Source organism: Neolamprologus multifasciatus, chromosome 6 (assembly GCF_963576455.1).
Source record: "Neolamprologus multifasciatus chromosome 6, fNeoMul1.2, whole genome shotgun sequence".
NCBI classification, from domain to species: Eukaryota; Metazoa; Chordata; class Actinopteri; order Cichliformes; family Cichlidae; genus Neolamprologus; species Neolamprologus multifasciatus.
This window is the reverse complement of record NC_140444.1, coordinates 25,441,638-25,465,783: the sequence shown is the minus strand read 5'-3', so window position 1 is coordinate 25,465,783 and position 24,146 is coordinate 25,441,638. Positions and strand designations below refer to the sequence as shown.

Genomic DNA, 24,146 nt, shown 5'->3' with positions numbered 1-24,146 from the left:
AGTTCCACCAGCAGTCAGAGCTAAGATGTGCATTCATGTTTGCATGCACCGCATAAATTATTGTCGCGCTGGTTTTTTTTTTTTTTTTTTTTTATCTCTATACATATATAAATATATTTATTTATTTATAATGTTTTTTTTTTGTTTGTTTTGTTTTTGTGGGAAGGAAATTGCCCTGACTCCCTTTAATGCAACCCGACTCCATCAATATGCTCTCTCCGCCGAATTATGTCCCTGCTTTCTCAAATATATTTTCTGTTCAGTAATACACTCTGAAAGCTTGGGGGCACCTTGTCCGTACACTGCTCTCGGGGGCGAGCTCCTCCAATGTGTACGTGCGCGCAAGTGTGCGTTTGAGTGAGTGAGTGAGTGTGTATGTGTGAGAGAGAGAGAGCGCGTGTGAGCGCCTGTGTGAGCGAGAGAGAGAGCGCGCGTGTCTGTGTATGTGTGTGTGTGTGTGCGTGCGCGCGCGTGTCTGCCTGCTCTGCTGTTGCTGCCCTTTGATCCCTGCATTAGTGTTAGTTAGGGGCTCGGAGACACACTTGCACCGAGAGCAGCCATAGTCAAGACACGGCAACAACAACAGCGGCACCTCCTCCGCCTGTGTGTTCCCATTCCCCCAACAATACACTTTAAACCGAGCAAAGCCAGGTGCACGACCAAGTCCCTGCCATCACTGGCGCCTCCAGTCTCAATGGGAAAAACCTTTTTTCTCCTTATCCCTAAACAAGGACGAGAATGTGATTAAAAACGGGGGAAAATGCCAAGGAGGAAGCAGGAGCAACCCAAGCGCCTGCCTTCACGTAAGTCGTTCGCTCGTTTTGTGCAATTTTAACGGCTCTCCGTGTGTTTTGCGCAGTAGTTTAGGGTTAAAGAGGTGAAACAGACAAAAGACTCGGCGTAGGTTATTTCTCCCCTTTTTAGGTCCGAGCGAGGCAGCCATGTTGTTGGCGATGGGTAAACGTTAGCCTAGGCAGTGAGTGGATAAATGATACGTGGCTTTAATAAGGGTATAATCGATAAAGGTCCGGTTCCGCTAAAGGTTGCGGTCAGTTGGCATATGTGTCGGTTGTGTGTGCGTGTGGGGCGATAACGGCCGAGCGTTTTCGGTAATGCGTTCGCCTCCGCTAGGTCGCTTTTCGGGTAGAAAGGGGAGGATCTGGGAGTCTGGCCGCAATAAAATGAAGGGTCAGTCGGATCAGACGAGCCAGACTCTGGCTACCCGTACTCCAGTGTTCCTAGTTAGCAATAGCGCTATCTAGCAACGCTCGGTAAACTTCATTTCGTCGGCAATAAACGTCCAACTTTCGCCTCATAGTTTTTTGCGGCTCCCCAATCGTAGAGACGAGAATTCTTCTCTCTTGTTTGTCATCGACTTTTTTATTTTATTTTTTAAAGTATGGTTAATTTCTCTTTTCTTTTTTTTTTCTTTCCGAGGCAATGCAATTTTTTCTCTCCCCCCTACCCCTCCCAGTCTGCATGCAGGCTGTGTCAGAGCCATGGTCGGTCACCTGAAGTTCAGGGTTTTTCCCCCCCTTCCCTTTTGCAGCCATTCATTGCAGACAGACTACGATCAATAACGCGGTTAGAAAAAGGAAACGACACTTGTGCTTCTTTACTACGTTTCTCACGGTAACGCTGTGCAAACGCCACAGAAAGCCCATTAGAGAATCCCGTGCTGAAGCTGAATTTGGAAGGAGCACGTTTTTTTTCTTTTTACTTTTGTGTGTTTGACCCTACCGTGTCTTGGATTTTCGTATTGTGCCTTTTATCAGTCCAGATAATGAAAAGCTGCAGTGACATTCTTTGGCCACTAGAGGATTGCTGGAGACGTTAGCGTGGCCGATGACAACTATTATTAAAGGGTTTATCCAAGAGTGGCATTTAGTCTGCTCTTAATCATTCCTGCCCAACACGTGCGTAAGCAAAAGAGCACAATTAGTCATATTAGTATGTAAATGTAATGAATAATGAGTGATTCATGTTTACATCAACAGTGGCTTGATGCATTTGTCTTTATGGCACTGTCTTCTTCTTCTTCATCATCATCATCATTTCTTAAATGTCAGATCCGGGGAGCTGCTCGGCCTAACTAGCACAGATCCCATTTTCCTTTTCTCCACTGTTAATATTAACTGATCTACTGTTCAGGTGTTTGACCTAGGCTTGAACTTGGGGAAATTGCAGTGGTTGGCTGGGAGGCATAGAGGTGGAGACGAGGTGACAGTGGGTGCAGGGACTGTGTGTGTGCTCCTGACTTGACTGACAGCGAATCCTCGCTGATGTGCTGCATAAGGAGTGTGTAAGTCACATGGATGAACCGCGCAGAAGCAGGGTCACGACGTTTAAATGATAAGAATCCGCTTCAACCTGTGTACTATCACTACACATCTTAGAGGGGTGGGGGGGGGTCTTTAACGGTAGTTGTGCAAAGGCATGTGTTTTGCCAAAGTCTTGTGTGTCATGACGTGTGTCGAGCGCTCGCCGTAGCCCTGAAATGCAAGCAGTGGCACATTAATTTCACACGTGAGGTGAGAGTGACCCTTTTCTGTGAGGTGTATTCATCAGTTTGCTCTGCCATTCTCTCTTTAAGAAAGGTTTCAGATTGGGGGTGGGGGTTTCTACTGTACAGCCCACTGTACTCCTACGAGCTTATACTCGGCTTTTCCTGGAAATAAGAACACGTCTGTAGTCCTGCTCAGGTGGAGTGACTCACTTTGTGATATATATTCAAATAAATTGTATTTTGTGTGTGTGTGGGGGGGGGGCAGGCAAGAGCACTTGAATATCTATTAAACCATCTCAATTTTTGCATTCTACACTTTGAAAGAAGCAGCAAGGTAAAGGCACTGACTTTTAAGGATGGAGTTTGTTAGTTTAAAATGTAAATATTTGGCATAGTGTGTGAATCTAAATGAACCGTTCTATCAGACGAGCGGTGAGCTGATTAAAATATAAGATCCATGCAGAGGGGAATGAGAGGGGTTGCTTAAGATTTGTGATTTAAGACAACCGGTGTTTTCAGAAGGTGCACACGGTTTCGTGATAAAAACTGTGTTTGACACAGTGTGATTATGTATAGTCTGGATCAGCAACACAAGATGTCCCAGTATTTTCTCTCTTTTTGAGCACATCAACCTTTCAATTAAGCCGCTTCGTAATTGGCCTGCAACAAAAATACTCTTCACCCACGTATCTGAAACCATGCACTCCCGTGTAGGCACTGTACTGGAGCACTGCTGTGCCTGTTCCTGGCTCTAAATGAAAGCTGCTTTTTTTTCTGATTTAGGAGTTGTTTCCCTCCTCAGTCAACAAACTGTCACAGAAAAGTATGAATTTGTCAGAAGCTTTTTGCGCTTTGTTTTGGATCTTCCCACTCTAGAATGGAAGTGTCACCCCATGCCATTCGCTGTCAGTCTGTGTGTTTTTCATTATTCAGCCAACAACACCCTGGTGGTGTGCCAGCCAACGAGCACAATATCGAGCTTCAAATCTCTTCATCTGTGGTGAAAAAGGGCAAGCTAATACACTGGCTTTAATGCTGGAGGTGCTTTATCTTAGCACAGACCCAGATATATGGGCTGTGCTGCCCAGTGTGCAGTGTCCTATTGTCTGTGGCACAGCTTGTGAGTGGAGACTATTCTTTAAGTGCGTGTGCATGGCACACACATGTGAAAGTGTTATGAAAGTGAACACACAACCTCTTGTGTGTGTGTGTGTTTTGTGTCTGTGGGTACATAAGCTGGCTATGGAGGTCACAGTACAGTATGGCGCCTTCACTCTGACAAGTAAACATGACCTTTGGTGCCACAATGAAAACAGCCATTCTTTATGACCTTGTGGTGTGTTATTGTGTGTGTGTAATGTTGCTGCCTTATTACTTGCGATTCAAAGTTAGGTTAAAATGCGTAAAAGTTTGGATATTTTGCCTGTGACTTTGTGCATTCAAAAATGTGAGAAGCAGCGTTTTTGCCGCCTTCTGTCTCCAAAATGTCCATATCCCAGCTTCCGCTTTACTCGGATCACCCGCTCCGCACCACCTCATGCTTCTCAAACAATCAAGAAGAGCCACATCACAAAAAGCACCGTCCTCAGCGACTGGGGAGGAGCCTTCTCCGTCCGCCCCTGGTTATCTTCAGCTGAAATGGAGTTGCGTTGGACATTTCTAGATCTAACTCTGCTCGTCTTTGTCAGCCAATAGCTGACAGACTGGGTGGCTCTGGAGCTTACTGTAATGGCGGGTCACTGGCTACCTTCCACTTGCTATGATTATAATGACCTTGGTGGGGCTGGGGCTTGAAAACATTGGATTAAGGGGAAAGGAAAATGAGAGGTGGTTTCCATTTCGCTCTTGGCATAAAATTTGTGGGGGAATTTCTGCCAAGAACACCCCCTCCCCAACACACACACCCTAACATCACCACCGCTGCCCCTCAAGTTGATGAGGCTTGGGTGCACTGGCGGCGTCGGGCGAGTAGAGCTCAAGCGAGTAATGATACACAGCCTTTAACTTAGAAATGAATTATAGGGCAGGGGAAAGGTGGCGGACGCCTCTCTCACTGTATAGTCTTTGAGAGAAGAGAAACCTGCTTCTTCTTCTTCTTCTTCTTTGTAAGCTAAAAAAAGAAGAGTCCAGCTGCCTTTTGTGTTTCACTTAATAGTAACAGAAAAACACTGAGAGTGATGTGAGTTTGGGCAAGGTTTAATGGGCCTGGTTTCAAAGAAGTAACTAAGCCTCAGGGTGAGGATCAATATTTATACCAAATGTTAACCTTATTTGCTGCTTCAGACAATTGGCTCAAAGCACAAAGACTACAAAAAAGAAAAGGAAAAAAAAAAATTCTTAAGAAGCAAAACTCTGTGTGGATCTGTCTTGAAAATAATGTGAAATGAACGCGCTGTAAAAAATTCAGTTTCACATCCTGTTGAAGGCATCATTTGAAATGCTAACCGCTCTTTACACAACCAGGCTAATACGTTACATTGGGGTGTTTTTTTTGGGGGGGTTTTTTGTATTATGTCTCCCTTAGGTTTTGGTTATGTTTGTTACTCGAGAACATCTGAATGCAGGCATGTCAATTGAAAACTCTTAACACTCGGGGTCAAGTATGTTGGTCAGTGTCACGTTGGTAAAGCACAATGGAGATTTTTTTTTTTCCTTTTTTTGTCGTTAATTCAGTTTCTTTTCACTTTAATTGGATTTTATCACCAATACAGGAATACAATACTTTGAGACACAAAACCACGAGCCTTGATTTCCTATGACTTCTTTTTGCAGTAAATACAAGTCTGGGCTAAAGCGACATCAAGACACACAACATCACAAATTCATTTTTTTGTATGTGTTGGGACAGAAGATGAACAATTGTGCTGAGATTTCTGGTGATAATTTGACATGTTTACGAAAGAAATCTGTTTTCTTGGAAGACTGCGTGCACTTACGGTCACCTAGACCACAGCGTGCTAGTCAAACCAAAACTACAAGGCCTGCTTGGATCTTTGTGGATTCATAGCTAGTTAAAGCACCACACAATGACAAGTGGTGGGCCAGACATAATCCTTTTGTGTCTAGACACACTCACACAAGTTATGCAGATTGTTATATTACCTCGCCAAGTCTTTTGAGGTTTCACGACCCAAGCGTCTGTGTGCATTTTTTTTTCCTTTTTTTTTTTAAATTAATGGAAGAGAATCATGCAAGTCGGTCTCTTGCATACTGAGAAGGTCTATAACAGTACCAAATGCTAAATACAGGATGATTTGCACTTGAACTTCAAGCTCTTGCTGGGCTACAATGATAAAGCATCATGTACACATAGTAATGTGACTGGAACATCGTCAGTAATGACGTTTTTATGTTAGATGGTGAGACTGAGCATCACTGTATTTGTGCAGAAAAAAGATTTGATTTTTTTTTTTTTTTTTTTTGATTTAGAAAAAGAAAAAGCTCCCCAAACTTGGACAGTTTTTTTCCTTGTGGTAATGCATTAATGTGCAGTCTTGGCCTGAGTTATAGGAGATTAGAAGATATTAGAGTTTTTGAAGATTGAATAAATATTATCCTTTTTTCCCTTTACTAAATATGTTTGAGAAAGGAAAAAGTCCTGTGCCTTTTTTCTACATTTGAGTGATGGAGAGCGACAGGAAGCCCGGGGGGAAAGAGCGGGGTAACGACTTGTAGTAAAGATCCATCTGGCTGGGAATCGAACTTGGGACTTGGCTGCCTGACGGTTTTTGTGCTCATGTGATACTCACCCAGTCACACTTTGGATCTTCCCTAGCTGGTTTAATACAATTCAGTGACATTTTTAGCAGAAGAACTGACAGAGAGGCGTGCCGCTCATAGAAATATAAAGACTGTTTAATAAAGAGTAAAGGAATGCATTTGACCAGTCACAGTAAAGAAGCATTAAAAAGCTTACTGTTCGAGCCTGTGGTAAGTTAGGTGTCTTAAAAATAAATTCTGGTACAGTGTAGCAAAGTTTAGTTCAAATTGTAACACAGGAAAAAAAAAAAAAACTTGATCTGAAATGGTCAACTTGGAAAGGGTTTTTTTTTTTTCAGATGTGTGTTATCTAATCATTTCAAAGTGCTTTCTCTGAGCAGAGAGTCCTCTGCAGCACAAAATCAGTAGTCAGCCTAATACTTCAGTACAGTACCTGCCTGTCTGCCTGGTCGCAATCAGAACCCCCTCTGTGAGGAATGGAAGTGCCTCAGCCTTGGTAACGATTTTTCCCGTGTTGACAAGTCACAACATGGAGATCTACAGCTCGGAGAGCAGCCCTTTGGCTACGCAGAGCCCTGCTTGCACTGAGTAATAGCAATCTCACAGGAGTAGCAGGCTTTCAGCTGGCAGCAGTTCATACGGAACAGCTCGCCGGTGCAGCTGGGAAAGACAGAGCAGAGTGGAGAGGGAGAGAGGAGCTGGTGGTGGTAGCAGCAGTGGAGATGGAGGGAGGGAGGAAGTGGAGAGGAAGAGCTGTTAAGAGCTTTGGGCGGTTTCTCTGTTGTTGTACCACACAAGTGCATCCAGGCCCTGCAGGACAAGCCTTTAACAGGCATGAGGGATGGAGAGCATGAGAGGAGAGGAGGAGGAGGCGATGGTGGAGGAGGAGGGAGGTGGTGGTGGTGGTGGTCTGGGGAGCCGAAGCTGGCTAGTCGTGCCAGACGCCCGCTCTAAACAGGGATGTGATTTATTGTTTGCCTCTGTCTCACGTTTCACTCCTAGAAAGACACTTAAATTGCGTTGTTGAGAGATAAAGTACTTCCTCAATTGTCTTAAAAGAACGACCACCTCCTGCGGGCTGTGAAGAATTTTTTTGAGCATGTGGTACATCATTAACAAGAGCACCAAACTGGGAATATTTTTGGCACAAGGTGGCATCTTGATTTTGTTTTTCGTCTGTGGATTCCGCTTGGTTTATTGCTTCCTTTTTTTTTAAAACCTGTCTATATACAGATCCTACTGCTTATGTATATTACGCATTAATTACCCACAAAGCTGCCTTTTAAAACTCTGTAATTCAATGTACGTATATTTCCTAGTGGGCTGGCCAACACGTTGATCTTTGTCACCCTTGCTGAGTGCACTCGGCACGGCACAGTGCTATGGGATGACCTCACTTCCTGTGTGGGTAGAGGAGGGCAGGAGGCCTCGTACGCACGCACAAATACACACACACAGACATTCTGAAGCACAGCCTGGCTTCAGTTAGCCTTCAACGCACCAGCCAGGCTAACCCCTCTCCCTCCATTTGGCGCGGACGCGTTTCGTCTTTGCGCATTTGGGCAGACACGAGCACGACGCGGGCTAATGTCTTTAACTAGCTGGTCTAACAGCTGTGTGTTTACAGCTTTTTGGGACATAGGATCAGTTTTATAGGAAGATTAAAAGTACAGAAGGGGGGGTCCGTCACAGACACAGGATAGTAAGACCATAAGGCAGTGACAGCTCTCTAGGGAAACAATATATCACCTCTAAAAGAGGGTGTGGAAGTGTTTGGCAGTGGGACAAAAATCCAGAGAAGTTAAAATCACTGATGTGATGTCATCTCCTGAGAAAGACATTGTCAGGGCGGCGTTAGGTTATTTACGATGCTGCTATTTAGTCGTTTCATCTTCTGGCGTATTAAAACAAATATCTTGCCTTTCATTGTTAACCAAGGGCACATGCTCACTTGATTCTGACCTTACGGTTCTAAAGAGATTAGCAAATAAGTGGATGTTTTTTGAGTGCAGAGTCCAGTGGCTTATGGTTCTTTTAAAGAAGCCAAAACCATAAGTAGAAACAAATTAAGCTGGACAAATTAGTCGAGTCAAGTTACCAGCGGTCGGATGTGGGAAGCTAAAAGACAGAATCAGATGGCTCAGCTCATAATTGCCCGTGTGTTCCCACACCCCACCAGTGTTTTGACCGAGGTCCATGTTGGTTCAGATTGCCATGCCATTAATCCCTCGTACTCTACAGGGGAGTGGTCAGCGGCAGATGTATTTGCACTTCCTCCAGAAGGTTTTCTAGATTAGCCCAAATCCTCCCAGAAAAACCGTTTTAAAACCTCATTTGGCACGCACAGTCAGACTTTGTGCTCATAGCTGGCCAGAGAGCAGTGCCTCCCTCTACATCTCATTCTCTCAGACTCCCCTGATATTTTTTTTGTTGTTGTGGTTTTTATTTTTATTTTTCATATCCCTACCTTGTGGTTCTCGCAGCTTAGCCCCACGTAGATTTTTGGACTGGGCAGTGTAATTGTTTGGAAAGTCGGTTCTGTCATTTGCATGTAGCAAGCAGCCACTTTTCCAGTTTCAGTGGTTTGACCTTGTTGTACCTGCCAGCCAGAAATGAGATCATCAGAAGAGTAGACGAGAAGCTGACATCTCTCCTCCACCTACCCGTGGCTTTAAGTGATGGTTGTCATAGCAATCATTATGCCACAGAACAGACTCAGTGGGTGAAGGATGGCTTTGAATGCGGCAGCCTCGGGTCACAACCTGGTTATGACAGAACAGATAGACCTATGAGGGTTGGTTGCAGTACACAGTCTGCACAAAGTAAACAGCCACATACAAACCTTGTGAGGTTCATATGGATTTCAGGTCGAGATTGAAATTATTAAAGCAGTGCCACCCCCTTTTTTTAATGCCACAAAGAAAGAGAGGCAGGTATTGGTGTAATGGAGAGGGGGAAGAGCAGCATGGGGCGAACAATGCCTCTCATTCCCATCAGCTGCCCTGGCCAGCATTTAACATGGAGATTGGAAACGGAATAAGCCTCCCCCCCATTCTCCCTGGACCTGCATGTAAATGAGGCTAGCGGTTAGCATTTCCTGCTGTGCTACAGCAGTTCTTCTCTCTTTCTTGCTCCTCTCCTCTCCTCTCCTCTCCCCTCCTTTTTCTTTTTCTTTTTTCTTAAGTAATGGTCTGAAAGTACTCCCCCTTTTCCTGGGCAGGAACTGGGACCAATCCTGATTAGTGTCCCTGTCCTAAGTGACAGGCTAAAATCCAAGCAAGCACTGCCTTGGGCGCCTCTGCCAAACAGCCTTCAAACCAATACCACCATATAAAAAAAAGACACCCCCCACCACCTACCCCCCATTCGCAAGATTCCCTCCCTCCCCCTCGTCCTCCTCGCTCCTCTGCTCATTCTCCCCTGCCGTCCTTTCTGAGTGTCTCTAATAGATGCTGTCTCCATCGCTCTAACACACTGTCCTCTCACATACATGCATACATGCACATATAGAATTACCTCTCACTCTTCCCTCCTCTCCACCTCACACCAGAGCTTGCTTTGTATCCCTGGGTGGACTGGCTGCTATAGAGCCAAGTGTCCCTTTTGCCAGTAGGGTGATTTACAAACAATACATGGACGCTGTACACACTCCCACCTTCCACCCTCCTACACTCTCTCACTTCTCTTCCACAGACACACAATCACCTCTGTGAGGAGCTTCAGTATGCCAGAAAACTACGCAGCAGGGTGATGGCCTGTTCTTTTCACACTTGTTCTAAAGAATGTACCCTGGCTTCTTCTGAAAGTTAGCACAACACGCACGCCTCGGTTTGAACGAGGTTAGTTTGTTTTAAGCGGAAGAAAAATTGGTGGCGTCTGACTTGTGTGTCAAGTGGCTTATTATTGGTCGTTTTCAGCACCACATGAAATGATAATCTCTGCTCCATTTGTGACAATTCTGCCTCATGCAGACAAGCAAATACGTGAGGAATTTGTGTATTTCATTTGAGGAGTTGGGATGCTGTTGCAAGTTTGGAAATTAGTATACTTCAAAACCTTAGTATTTGTCACTAATTCCTGTGTACGTTAGAACTGTAAAACAACCACGATACCAGTGAAAAGTGCTTGCTTGAATATTTTTGCATACATACATGCACATATGTAAAAACATGCACGTGTGGGTTCCATGTGGTTTTATGTGGCCACCGACATGTCTCAACCAATGAGAGGATATGAGGGAAGTTTCTGAGTATGAGCAACTCTTCCTCACACAGCCAAGAAAGTGCGAACTCAATCATTCAGACCGGGTTTGTCAAACATGAATCAAAAGGTCCAATCAGGCCCACTGGATGACTTTGCAAAGTGCGGAGGACTTTTTTTTTTTTCTTTCCCCCAACATCTCCGGCTTAAGGACCACCATCTACATGTCCATTTGTCTTCCTTCAGTTCACAGGAATTACTGCTCCTCCTAAGTGTTGGTCAGATTTTAGTGAAACTTGAGCACGTCATCACCTAATAGGTCTTTGCCCCAAATTTGCTCAGTAGCACAGTCATATTGATCGTGTTGCAGGGACCTTCCAGTTTTCAAAAGAAGCTCTTCTGCTCGTAGTGTTGCTTAACTTCTCAATGGATTTTAATGGATCCCATTATTTTGTGCAACCAACCAACCAACCGAAGCTCATCACTCTGTTTCTGTACTTCACACATTACAATAATATGTGGATTGTGATCGATCATGAAGCGGATGATCTAAAACTTGATTGCCAGTGTGACTGGGCCTTTTACTTCACTGCACTTTCTACTAGGAAGAATTGTATTACAGGTTGTACTTTGTTTTGTAGGGTTTTTTTTTTGGGGGGGGGGGAGGGGGGATATTTTTTAAGTTATTTTCATATATATAATTCATATATAAATTTTTTTATTTCTTTCAGTGTTTTTTTTTTAAATTATTATATATTTGCTTTATTTTGCTATGCTTGTCTACAGTAATCTAAATATTTGTACAGCGCTTTACTAGTCCCTAAGGACACCAAAGCGCTTTACACAACCAGTCATCCACCCATTCACACACACATTCACACACTGGTGATGGTAAGCTACATTGTAGCCACAGCTGCCCTGGGGCGCACTGACAGAGGCGCCACCGGGCCCTCTGACCACCACCAGTAGGCAACGGGTGAAGTGTCTTGCCCAAAGACACAACAACCGAGACCGTCCAAGCCGGGGCTCGAACCGGCAACCTTCTGATTACAAGGCGAACTCCCAACTCTTCAGCCACGGTCGCCTGGTCTAGACATTATATTTTCAGTAAACACTTTTACCAAAGTTGTGTTGAAAATTTGAACAAATGGATGAACACATTTATTTGTGGCATAAAATTTAATAATTTTTTAAAATGCAATTTAATTTAGTTTAGATGGAGGTGCGATGTGTTTTCCCTTTATTTTATGTATGCTAACCAAAACCTTTAACCAGCTGTAACAAACTGTCATCAGTCCAAGTAAGAGGCCCAAACTAGGACATTACCCATGATCTGTCATATGACACTATATTAAGGTGGTTAAACTAAGGAGCTGGGCCAGTGTGTGTCTCTGAATTATGATGTTTGTTTGTAGTTACATCAGACTGTGTTTCTTCCAGGTGCTTTGTCATCCGGTTTGTAAATGGATGGTTTATTAAATGTGAGCATTTTACTTGCTCTAGCAAGAATGTACTTGCTCTTCTTTACTCTAAAAATAGCACAAATGGATCATTATGCTATATTTCGAACCACTTGTGATCAAATTGGGCTGAGCGCATGTGGTCCATGAACTGAAATGAGTTTGATTAATGTTGTTCTTAAGTCAGTTATTCCTAATTAAATAATAGCGATGCTGTTAAAGCCCTGCTTTTGAATTGCTTATGACTTTTTTTTTTCTCCTCCCAAAAATGAAAGGTTTGCATTTTGGCTGACTTCACATAGACCTGCCATCTGGCTTTTCTCCACAAAAAAATGGAGTACTAAATTATGGTTCATAAATTTAGTTTTTGCATAGAGTCCGGCTGTATTGAGATTAAAGCCATATTGCACTGCCTTACCCAAAGGGGAACTAAAATTAGACTATAGCAATACAAAATTAGAAAAAATGGTCTATAAAACAATATATTGCAACATAAAACAAAATAAAGTTGGCTCCTTCCATACCTCTTTGACCAAATAGCAATTTCGGCTTGTCAGTAGTTTTATTATTGCTGGGATTAGATGATTACTTACTGACATCTAGTTTTTAAAGACCAGAACCTGTTCAAATTTGTGGAAATTGTTATTTTGCCGTGAAATTTACACACAGCCACGCAAAGAAACAAACCACTAAATTATATTCATGGAAACCAAACCGCAAAGGTGCTGAATAGTAAATTTGAACCTTGACATTTAGCACTTCTCTTTAAAAACTGTGGCGTTATCACATTTGGAGCAGTGAACCATAGTTGTAGCTTTTGATGGTTTTTCTTATTCATTTTGTATAGAACACCCCATACAATTACTTTAACTGATAAGAGGGGTTTTGTACAGCCTTGTCAGACTTGAGATGTTCTTTTCAAATGGCTGCTTAGATTATTTACCAGCGCGCATAAAGCAGATTCAGTAGAAAAGCATGACTCATCCCTACTAAAAACACTACAAGCAAAGAAGATACCATTCATATTAAAAAAAAAAAAAAAATTGGCACAAAGCGTGACAGTTAAAATCATCAACTGACCCACGGCCGCTAAGAAGTTGACACAGCCCTCTTAATTGTTTAAACCAGAGCCCTGAAAATCCAAATATCCTGGCTTAATTTCTCTCTTTCTTTTTTCTTTTTTTAAATTAGCCAGTTAAACCCTCTCCTCTCTGCTGTGGAGCTCGAATGTCCTTCTTTATGTTCTGTTTTTATGTATCTAGCCAGAGTCAAGTCTATTCAAGTGGCTAGTGTTTCAGTAGCAACATGTTAAGTCAAGGACATTCAACATGTATGGCATATTTTGCATCCATATCATAGCTTTGTAAACGATCTCAGGTTTTAATTTAACATAACATACACAAAATATCCACCACTATAGGAAGCAATTCATCCACTGAACAGTAAGGGTGTTTTTGTATCCTTTACTCCTTTGTATTTGATGAGCCTAATCGCGGCAGCTACGTTTATCTGATATTAATGATATTAACAAAGTGACAGTCATGTCTTTGCAGTTTAGCTTCTGTTGACACTTTTGAAACTTTTGAAGCTCATTATGAAGGGAAGTCTTTGATCAAGGACTAATGATTATCTGATAGGCAGTCAGCATTTGCACCTTAAGTTCGTGTGCAGTTAGAGAACTTGTTTCCACTGCGCCTGCACTGGTGGCAGCTAGCTATTTGTTATTTGCGGTAAAATTTATATTTGTAAATTGGTCTACATTAGTAGAAATGTACATTTCAGATTTGGATTCATCCCTCCATAACACCTGCTGCCACTGATTTCTCAGTCCACTTATAACTCTTTTCCTCAATCCGAGTCACACTTAAGTGTGGGTGTGGCTGTCACAGCAAAGTGGCCTGAAAGTCTTTTGTATGCGACACAAACAAAACACAACAATGGAAGACATTGAGGCGATGGTATACTTGCTGCTCAAAAAAATCTGTACCTTGTCATTACTGCGGTGTTGGTTTGTGTGTAGCCATTTCCATTGGCTTCAAAAATGGCAAATTTGATTTTTGTAAAGTAGTCGATCTCATGACATGCACTCTGTTTATGTCGCAAACCTTAAAAACAAGTCCAGTTGAGTCGAGCAGGTGCTAGTGGAAAAGAGGTATTTTTGAATAATTTGGCATACCTCAACCTTTTCTTCCTGTTTCCCTTCCTTCTTGACAACCACCCTTCCACTGACACCATCTCTGATGAGGCCTCAGTGAGCAGTAGATGGGTCAAATGAAGGTTCGACCACATCTCTCAGGTCCGATGTGAGGTTTTCACTGGATTTTTTTCCCCCCCTTATTACTTAAGGACAGGACATTCAAGTACTGTTGCCTTTCAGTTAACTATTTGTAGATAATTGGGATCTTGTTACAATGTTTGAATAGCTGAGTACACAAAAGTCACCACAATCATTCCTTCCTGGGTGTCAGGTGGCATTGATGGTATAAATGGAACGATACCATCTATATGTTGTTTCAGAGCTCTCAGTTTACTAAATTAGGATCTAGAAAGATGAGCTGTGGAGCAGACAATAATGGTAAGAGCTTTTAATAAGGCGCAGCAACATAAAGCATTCGTCAGAGTAAGACGAGGTTGCGGTTGCAAGACATTTAAAATGCATGTGCCAGTATAATGGCCTGCTCTCACAGAATGGACAGGTTCTCAGCAGGGCTTGCATCTAGCCTTCTATACCATCTGAACAGCTGTAAAGGATATACACAGATGTTTAGGAAACTCCAAAAAACAAACCATTTACTTGATTCGTTTTCCAGAATATTGATAAAATGATTGAATGGAATGATTTGCATTCTCGTTTCATCAATGCGGTTTCAACACCTCACATTACCTGCTCTGCATTCATAGTGCCAAATATCTAGCAGCATGGCCCAGACGCACATTGAAAAAAGCAACATATTTACCAACTGATTTCAGATCATCAAAGTCGGCGTGTCTAGTCTGCACGATAACACACGAATGCAACACACTAGCTAGAGTTTTTTTCATTCTTTCTTTGTCGACCTTTTCAAGACAGGAAGAAAAAAAAAGTCTTAAATGCAATAACCTTGAGAGTGTTTGATAGTATAGGCACGGTGATTAGAAAATGCCTGTCTTTTGCCCACTCAGTTGAAAAGGGATTTGACAGTTTCATGTGGAATAGATGTTTCACATATTCTGAAGCTGGTTCTTTGAACAGTGACAGATAGCAGACCCTATTTTAACCAATTTTATTTAATATTTTTAGTAGAAATATGGGCCAATATACTGCCAGATATTTACCTTGTTGACTGCTTCAGCCTATTGCTGAATGCTGATGGTGACTGATGTTTGTCTGTTGTCACATCAGTTTTGTGTTGTACAGATGCAGTGCTTGATATTTGTGGAGCGGGCTACAAAGACCTCTGAAACGGTGTGCGTGTATGTGTGTGTGCTTTCATTTATCCATTTCTTAAACTGTTTCCTTTACAAGATTAAAGGTTGTCTCATGAGTTTGATGATTTTTAATTTGTGCTTAATCAAAGATTGTATAATAAAGGGCTAAAAGTGTTGATATATCCCTAGTTTAGAACAAAGTTTGTTAAGCCAAACTTTCACACTTCTTTTAAGTACATTCATTTATGACACTTATGTTCAGCTGTCATAAGTTGCTTATATAAACTTTGCACATTGTCAGTAGAATAAAGTGAAGACCTGTGTTTGTATGTTTTTTTCTTTCCAAACGATATATAGGATTAGAGAGTATTTGTATTGAAATAACTTTATGTTGAGCTACATAAAGCTTTTCTCGAATAAAGCTGGCCATTGTTTGCGTAAGTCGTCTCTCGCTCGATCCCAGAAGTTCTCCTGCAGCACAGAGTGAGACACATTGCCTGTCAAACAACAAAGGAACAACTTCACATGTTATAACGACATGCGTGGCAGCATTGGCAAAGTTCATTGATTTGTGGAAATAACACACTTGAAAGGAAATCAGTCTTTTCAAAGCCACCCTGTCTCTGCTGGCAAAACCAGTCACTTTGACCTCATAGAAAGCACAAATTGTCTCCTCACTTTTGTGCTATAACACGTAACATCAGATCCAAACTAACCTGTTAAAATACAAAGGTCACGCATGAACACAAGCGAACCAATCAGCAGTGTGTCTCAAGCTAAAATGACTGTTTTTCTTGTCGGGATCCTATGTTTTGTGTATGTCTGCCTGCCTGGGGGGCCGTGCCAACTGCCATCTAAAGGTAATGTGCACTGTGACGATTAAGCAGGAATCTCATACTGCATTGAAAACAGTCACTGAAATGTTTGCTCTTTTAAACATCATAATTAAATATATAAGAAGGATTTGCTTCTGAGAAAGCGACTGCTTTTAAATATGAATGTTGGACATTTGCGTTCTCACATGCACCTTTTGTTGGTTATTATTTAGAGTTCAGGCCTACAGTGCAGTAATACAGACATTACCATATTAGTGTCACATTGACTTTTTTGCATTTTAAGTTGACTTTAAAGTGACTATAATGAAGATTTCTTTCCTTTAGAGATGAACTTGTAATGTTTCAGCTTAAAGCTGCAGGATGTAATACATACGTTTCCCTCCAGCAGTTTAGGCACATAGCTTCGAGTACACATCTGAGTTTATGAGCAAGAACTTGTTCTTTTCTTTTCTACGTGAGATGCTAAAAATGGAAGGGAAAAATAAACCAGGATGTAAAGTGCACTTCATCTGCATTGAGGAATTTCAGAGGTCTCGGGCTCTCAGTCGTCTCATTCTCTTCCAAGAACACTTCTCCTTCCTGTTTCACCTCTGGCATGCCGCCCAAAGTACCCACAAACCACGGAGGCCAAGGCCGAAAATACACAGATGGTAATTTGCGCTACATTTCAATACGACTCAACCACCATTATATATAGCACTGCTGTCTGAACCCTGATCCCTACTGAGAGTATCACCTCACCTCAGATTCCAGCTGAAAGATGGGCTCTTTATGTCTTTGTCACAGACACAAACACTTGGGTGGAATAGTGCAGGTAGCTGGACAAGAGAGGCATCGAGTCTGGATTTTTATCATTTTTGAAGTGAATGTTTGAATGTCTAATGTTAATCTTCATCAATACAGGAGATGGCATGTCATGTAAAGACATCGTGTCCATTTAACTGACAGCTAGAGGGATGTTTTAGTGGTTTATGGATGGTGGTTTTTCAACTGTCTACAGGGCTTCACTTTCTTCACTAAATCACTGTATATAGTATTGACTTCATTTACTTTAAATATGCAACTCTTGCTATCTGTGTTACTATAGGGTGAATATCTTGTTGCTAAAAAAAAAAATTCTAACCTGTGACCCCTGAGGGAACGTTTTGGTTTGGGTCCCTTAGTTCGCGTGGAGGAGAGCGTGACTGTAATAAAAAGTTGATTTGTAGCTGTGCTTGTATCCTATGATAAAATGTTTGTGTCCAGATGAGAGTGGTTTCTTCCAGGATGATGATGCCTTCATCTGTGCAGAGCATCAGGGCTCACTGATGAAACTATGATCTCATCTTAGTTGAACATGGACAAGGTGGTGTCCTCCATCACATTCTCCACCACATTGTTGAATCACCACGAGAAAATGAGTTGATCAGTCCTTACAGTAGATTTCTAGAAACTAGTCACTTTATGATGTTCTTTCTATTCGTTTAAAACTAGTTAATTAAAATGGAAAAACTAGACTAGTTAAATGGCAAAAGGTCCATAACATGATTTTTTTTTAAAAAAGGCATCTAAATGGGGTGTGTACAAACTAATAATGTAATATAATAAAAGAAAAGTGTACAGCTGACATGACTCTGTAGAGGAACATACAAATAAACACAATGCATGCAAAAGCAGTGCAGAGGCCACCTTCGTCTCTGGTCCCAAGCTCATTAAAGATTAGAGATGGCACGATACCACTTTTTTATGTCCGATACCGATACCGATATCATAAATTTGGATATCTGCCGATACCGATATGAATCCGATATAGTGTTTTTTAATCAATAAAACGTTTTTTTTAATATCTTGCTGCATTTTGTATAAGTTTATACTCAAGTTTAAATAAATAACAACACTAAAGCTATTCTGTTATACCTGTATGTAAAAAATACCCAAAATATTTCATAGTTCAGCAACACTGATCAATCTAATAAACGTAAACCTGCTCCATCCTCCCTATTCTGGTATTTTAAAGAGTACTTAGCAGAAATATCAAGCAACCTAACTAATAAGGTTGCAAACTCCCAGCAAAAAAAAAATAGGGAACCACCCCCCACCCTCCAGCTCATGATGCTTAATCGATGTAATCAAATTTAATTTGATGCAGGGGGAAAAATGCACAGAAAGAAATTATTTTTCAAGAATAATTAAATAGATTCAACATCTTTCTTCAACAGAATTGCAGACTGCACAGATGGTATCTTCCCAAAGGAAAAAGTAGTATAGCTTACTAGGGTATATTAGACTTAACAGTTACTATATACAGTAATGGACTTCTATGTATTTTACATCAGATTAAAACTTTGGGTGTAAGAGTCAGATAATTATTTATTAAAAGCTAGACATTTTAAATGAGAACAAGAAAGAAAAGTATGTCTTTGTGCCCCCTTTTCCCTGTTCATGCCCTATCGGCCCCCTGGCTAGACTTTGCTAGATCCGCCCCTGCACAGTTACCAGCCGTCCTGGTCTAGAAAGTAATATTAAATAAATTCTAACAACAGCTTATCAAGCTTAATAGTGCTGCTGTTGTTCAGCCGCTGGTTTCCTCCTTCTGGTGCAAAGTGGGCCAAAAACAAAGAAGAGAGACAGACTCACGACAGAAAAGCCGATCAGCTGATCATTAAGCAGTTTCACGATTGAAGTAGCAGCAGGAGAGAGAGGCAGTCGCGCCATATATCTGTTGTTAAGCTTAACATGGGAACGCTTTACAAACATTCAGAGATGAACTTACACACTTGCTTTACTTCTCTCTGGGAAAACTTCCTCGGAGATGAAATGCTGGTTTGCTAGCGAGGCTACAAATACACACCGTGGCTCTATCACGTGATGCATACTGCTGCGACGTGCTACAGTTATGAGCCGAGTTACTCCGTGTAGCAAGTTTTGTGATGTGCTTTTTTGATATTTAATGGATCGGATTACATTTTTTATTTCTCGCCGATATCCGATCCAGTAATTTGGGTCAGTATCGGACCGATACCGATACGTAATATCGGATCGGTCCATCTCTATTAAGGATGGATTGAGGGCGAAGTGGAAAACTATCCTGTGGTCAGTGCACAGTTTAAAAGCCAGCACTAGTGATAGTAGCGATAGTATGGGGGTGCATCAGTGTATTTAGCACGGGTAACTAGCGCATCTATGAAGGCACCAGAAGGATACATGCTTGTTTTAATAATGCAGCGCCAAACAACGCTGTAATCGGCCTGCTTACAGGGAAGCTCTGATCTATGACATTTTTTTTTCCTGTTGTGAGCCATAGTACTGTCAAAAGTACAAAAACATGTGTATACATAATCTAAGTAAGTTGTATTTGTGCACTTCGCTGAGACTATGTTAAAACAAATTAATTGCTGATTAATTTTTTTTAAATTAGTTCGATATAATCGTGATTAAAAATGGTGCACGGCAAGCAACATCTTTGGTTATTATACATTTGATCATCCATACATAAAATTAAAACCAGCGTGCGAGATTAACTAGTGACACTAGAAAGGACTAGGATAGGACAGCAGTGCTGTGATTAATTGTTCGAATAATAGTTAGATGGATCATTACACTATCACTTTCTTTTCTAGCAAAGGCTTGGGTTTTTTTCTGTAGCTAAAATTTCCAGATGTTCCATAAATGCCTCAAATGTGAACCTAAGACGATATAATGCGAACTAAGGTCACGTTAAAAGTGAATTCTAGAAATAGTTGTAGAATAGACACACACAGACAAATGGAGATTCCTGGATTTATTCGACAGATTAGTTTTGAAATGTTAAGCCAGGTGTGTTTTTATTTGTATTTTTTTTTTTTTTTTTTTTTAGCACTGCACAACAAATGCCTTCTTTTCTCACCTCCATTGCCTTTGCTTTGAATAATGCTGGCATTAAATTCAGTGAGCATTTTTATTAAAATCATTTGGACATTATTTTATCAATTAAACAGATGTTTAAAATGATTTCCAAGTCATTGTTTTCTGTTTCAGTTGACATCATTTTTCACACTGTTGCCACTTTTTTCCCTTTTTTTGGGGGGGGAACAGAGCTGGAATTTTAAGAAGTCCCATTAAACAGCCCTGCCCCTGTTTGACACTACAGATTATCTTAAGATTGTTAAGCGGTGGTGTTGCTTAACATAAAGGACAGGCACAGTCTTACAAGTTCATTTAATGTAAATAGGAGGCATACTGTCCTGTATGACATTTCGCCTCAGTAATCACTGGTATTGCCTGTCGCCTTGTTGGTTGTCATGTTTCATCAACTTCCTAATGGAAACAACACGATGAATAAACTCGATGGAGTGATGGTCATGTTGCTCCTGCAAAGGAACATCAATATTCAACCGATTTACAGGTGTGTCCTTACTGTAAACACATGAAACCTTTCTTCTTTTTTTTTTCTTTTTTTTTTTTTAAACCTTTGATTTTATATTCAAAAATGGGAAACGGCAAAAGAGCCAGGATCTGGATTTGTAAAAATTTTAACTGATGTTTTTACATTTTTTTTACATTTTTTTTTACATTTTTAATATAAGATTTGTCTGTTTAGAAAGGTACTGACTTACATGTGTTTTACACTTGTTGACGTTGAATCAAAAGTAAGTCTAATGTTTCTAATAAATGTCAATGAAGTATTGTGTTAACATTCGGTTAAATCATTACTCCTGCAGTCTTCTCTTGCTGTTATTCTTCTTCAAAGTGAAAACTTTAATGAAATTTGTTGGTGTTAGGAAAAAAACACGCATGAAGTAAAGTATATGACAAAGTGGCTAACATCCTGGTTACACAACTGAGACTACTTTACTGATTACAGGTAATAATGAATAACGAAATAAGTAATTTCTACTTTTTTTTTTATTAATTGAGGGGGCGGGGGGGGGGAATTTGACATAGATCAAGCAAGTGAGGGTTTGTGGAAAAAGGAAAGGGAGGTGATCCTGATCCACTGTGTTCCAATTAATGGAATTACCTTCCTCCTTGAGAGGACTGTTAGTCATTTGCAGAGACGTGAAGCAGTCAGCAGTGCATCTCTCCCACCATATTGTCCAGCGAGCACTAATAAGGCAGCCCTGACCGCCGGGCTTGCTCATTAGCATAGCCCGCGGCTGTGGCAACCCCCGCCAGGGTCCAGCCGGACACTTAATTACTGCCCCGGCTCCTTCTTCACCACATCCATACTCCCTGCCTTCCTTCCTATGGCCTCACCCTGTGCCCTACCTCCTTAACCCAAGCACACATACCACCATGAGCCTCCCAGTCTTAGCAGGAAAGAGAGGCTAATCATTTTGGTGATGTAAATGTGATGGCTCTAGTCTCGGTATGTTGTGATAGTCTTTCATGTTATTTCACTTTGTAGGGCTTTGCGGTCAGCAGTCTGCGATTTTTAGTGATTCCCTGACCTGCACTATCCTCCTCTCTCTATCTCTTGTTCCTTCTCTCTCTCTCATTCTTATATTAGCTCATGGGCACGACTCTCCTTTTGACATCGGCGCAGTATTGATGCACCCCCGTCCAACCTTAATCGGCTAATGGCCTCCTCTTCTTGCCTGCCCAGTCAGATCAGCCCCTCCCTTTTTGCCATCTCTCTATCTGTCCCTTCCTTCCTTCACTGTCCCGTCTCCTCTCCCCCCTACCCCGTTCAGGCCTGGGGTTAGGGAGGCCAATATTCATGCCTGGCTAAGCAACAGAGTAGCTTTGTGTGTGTGTAAGAGAGAGAGGAAAAAGGAGAGGGAACATGTTAGTCAGCAGCCTCGCAGAAGTCATGTGGTCGGTGACCTCTTGACCTACCTTTTACTCTAGTGTCCTGCTCTTCTCTCCTTTCTCTAATTCACACGCCTTCCTTTTATATATTTACTTTTTTTTTTTTTTTACTAGTGATCTTTCTGCGCGACAAGGTTAGCTGAAATATAGCTGGCACACGTTCTGTACGTCTATATCTGAGCACGAAAGCACACACATGCGTGCACAACCCTCTGACCTGGAAAAGCCTCAGCCAAAATAATCCTGCCAAGTTCACAACTGGAGATTGTTGACAGCTCTGTGTGGTGAAACAATGAACAACTCCACTACCTGGAAGGTCCAACTGTTTTTAGCTGTAGTTACGGGCTGTGAGCCTCCCGGTTTCTTCCTTTGACAGGTTAGCACAACAAATTTCTAAACGCTGTACATGAAAATATTTTTATCTACTCTGTGTGCATCCCTGGTCAAGCTCAACACTGTTTATTCTGGGAAGTCTTGAAGCCTTTGGCCCTCCCTTTAATGGAGTCTCAGGCTGGACTTGGACCCCTTCATAGGTCTGTCTTTGTCTGTCTATAATAAGGTGGCGCTATACATCTCAGTGGCCCAGAGAGAAAACTCCCTCCCGTTTTTGCCAGTGAATCATTCGTGTGTGAGTGATAACAGATCCAGACTGCTGAGCACCCCGCAGCTGTTTGTCTCAACATGCAAGTCATCCCCGCCATTACACCGCTAAATGGTTCCCTTTCAGTGGCAGACACTTGCCGCCTCGGCCCGTATCTCCATGCCTCCATCATCAAACCAGCCACCGTTGAGGAGCCGAAGCAGTTAAATGTGTATGTCAGGGGAACAAGGAAAAAAAGGAAAAGATAATCATGGGCAGGACTTTAGCAATTAAACGTGTTTGTTCTTCAAAGAAGATTGTCTCCATGTGTACGATGGGCATGTAGCAGTAGCTGTAAGTACAGAACTGGCATGAAGGCCCCTTAGAGCTGGTCTGGAGACCATGACCTTGGAAAATATCATTCTGTCCACAGGGGTGGCTCGCCTGTGACACACAAAGCCATGGTAGTGAAGTGCGCACTGTAGCACTCAGGCAGAAGCCCAGTGGCTTAGTGTTGTGTGCAGCTGCACCTAACCCCGAGGTTTAAGATTGAACTTAGGCAGCAAGAAAGTTCAGCCTCAAAGCTGAGACCTCGGGTCAGTAATCTAGCGATTTCCCTCTAACCACATTACAGCCATTAGTGGCTCTTGCTGCTTTTCGCATGTCACATGGAAATGGGTCAAGCCCTGCCCTGCATGACTCACTGGCTTCTTCTCCCTCTGCCTCCCTTTATTCCTGTTAACCCTACTCCGGTGGTAAAATGGCTTCAAGCGGCATGGTAAATTGGGTTCACAATCGGTGCATTTTGGTGTTTTTCATTCACCTTAATAATAGTCTCAACAGACAAAGTGTCACACGAGCTCGTCAGTGCCATAAAGTGTGTCCTGTAATATCTTGTCAAGGTGAAGGCTACTAGGCATGCGGCTATAGGATGTTTGGAAAGCACTAAGGCTGATATTATAAGGTAACCCGTTGCTCTGCTTTTTGACATCTTTCTCTGTGTTACTGTAAAATGTAAGAAAGGAAGTGGGGATGTGTTTGAGATGAGAAGATATCTGGAAGTGTGCAGGCCCTGTTTGATATCTGTTGCAGAAGGAGAGTAGCGGTCACAGCGGGTTGTGATTGTGGTCACCTTTGCGGACCACAGTGAGCCATGCTGGCCAGATGTCAGCCATCTCTAATGATCCCTACAGGTTGCTGGGCTGGGTTGCCTGGCAACGATTTTGCCTTTGCCTGTAAACAAAGAGCGGACCCACCGGGCCTCAGCGAGGGTCGTGAAGGTGAACACAGCTTTGGTGTGATTGGAAATGTATGTTGGTGTGTAAGACATCTTAAATGATATTTTCATTTTTGAGTGCCTGCTTTTCTAATGAATCTCAGCCAGTTCCCTTTTTTGTTAAATGTTTCGTGAGCTTTGTGTGTTCAGTAACCCAAAGAGGAGGTGTCAGTTTTGACATTTTGTTTCACCCGGGCTTGGTGCATTTGACATATTCTTATGGAGGTTTGTTAATATGTATCAGGAATATTCACTTTTCTTTGTTCGCCCTTGTCTGGCAAGCTGTAATGTTTTGCTTATGAATATTGATACATGAAGTGTATATTAATGACCCTTGGTGACCTTAACCCTATCCTTATTGGCTCCCTGGTGGTATCTGCAGGCTCATGAA

At 42.0% G+C, this 24,146-nt stretch overlaps 1 protein-coding gene across 2 annotated transcripts in view; it reads left to right on the top strand.

Annotated features, from left to right (window-relative positions):
* Positions 1-355: 355 nt before the first annotated feature.
* Positions 356-24,146, top strand: part of znf827 (zinc finger protein 827) — an 81,801-nt gene continuing 58,010 nt past the window's right edge. Inside the window, exon 1 of one of the 2 annotated variants that reach the window (XM_085162460.1) lies at positions 356-803. In XM_085162460.1, the coding sequence (XP_085018586.1) occupies positions 761-803 (43 nt within the window). In that variant the 5' untranslated portion in view covers positions 356-760. Of the gene's footprint in view, positions 804-20,999; positions 23,760-24,146 lie in introns of those variants that run through there. The other variant, XM_085162459.1, reaches the window with a different exon arrangement.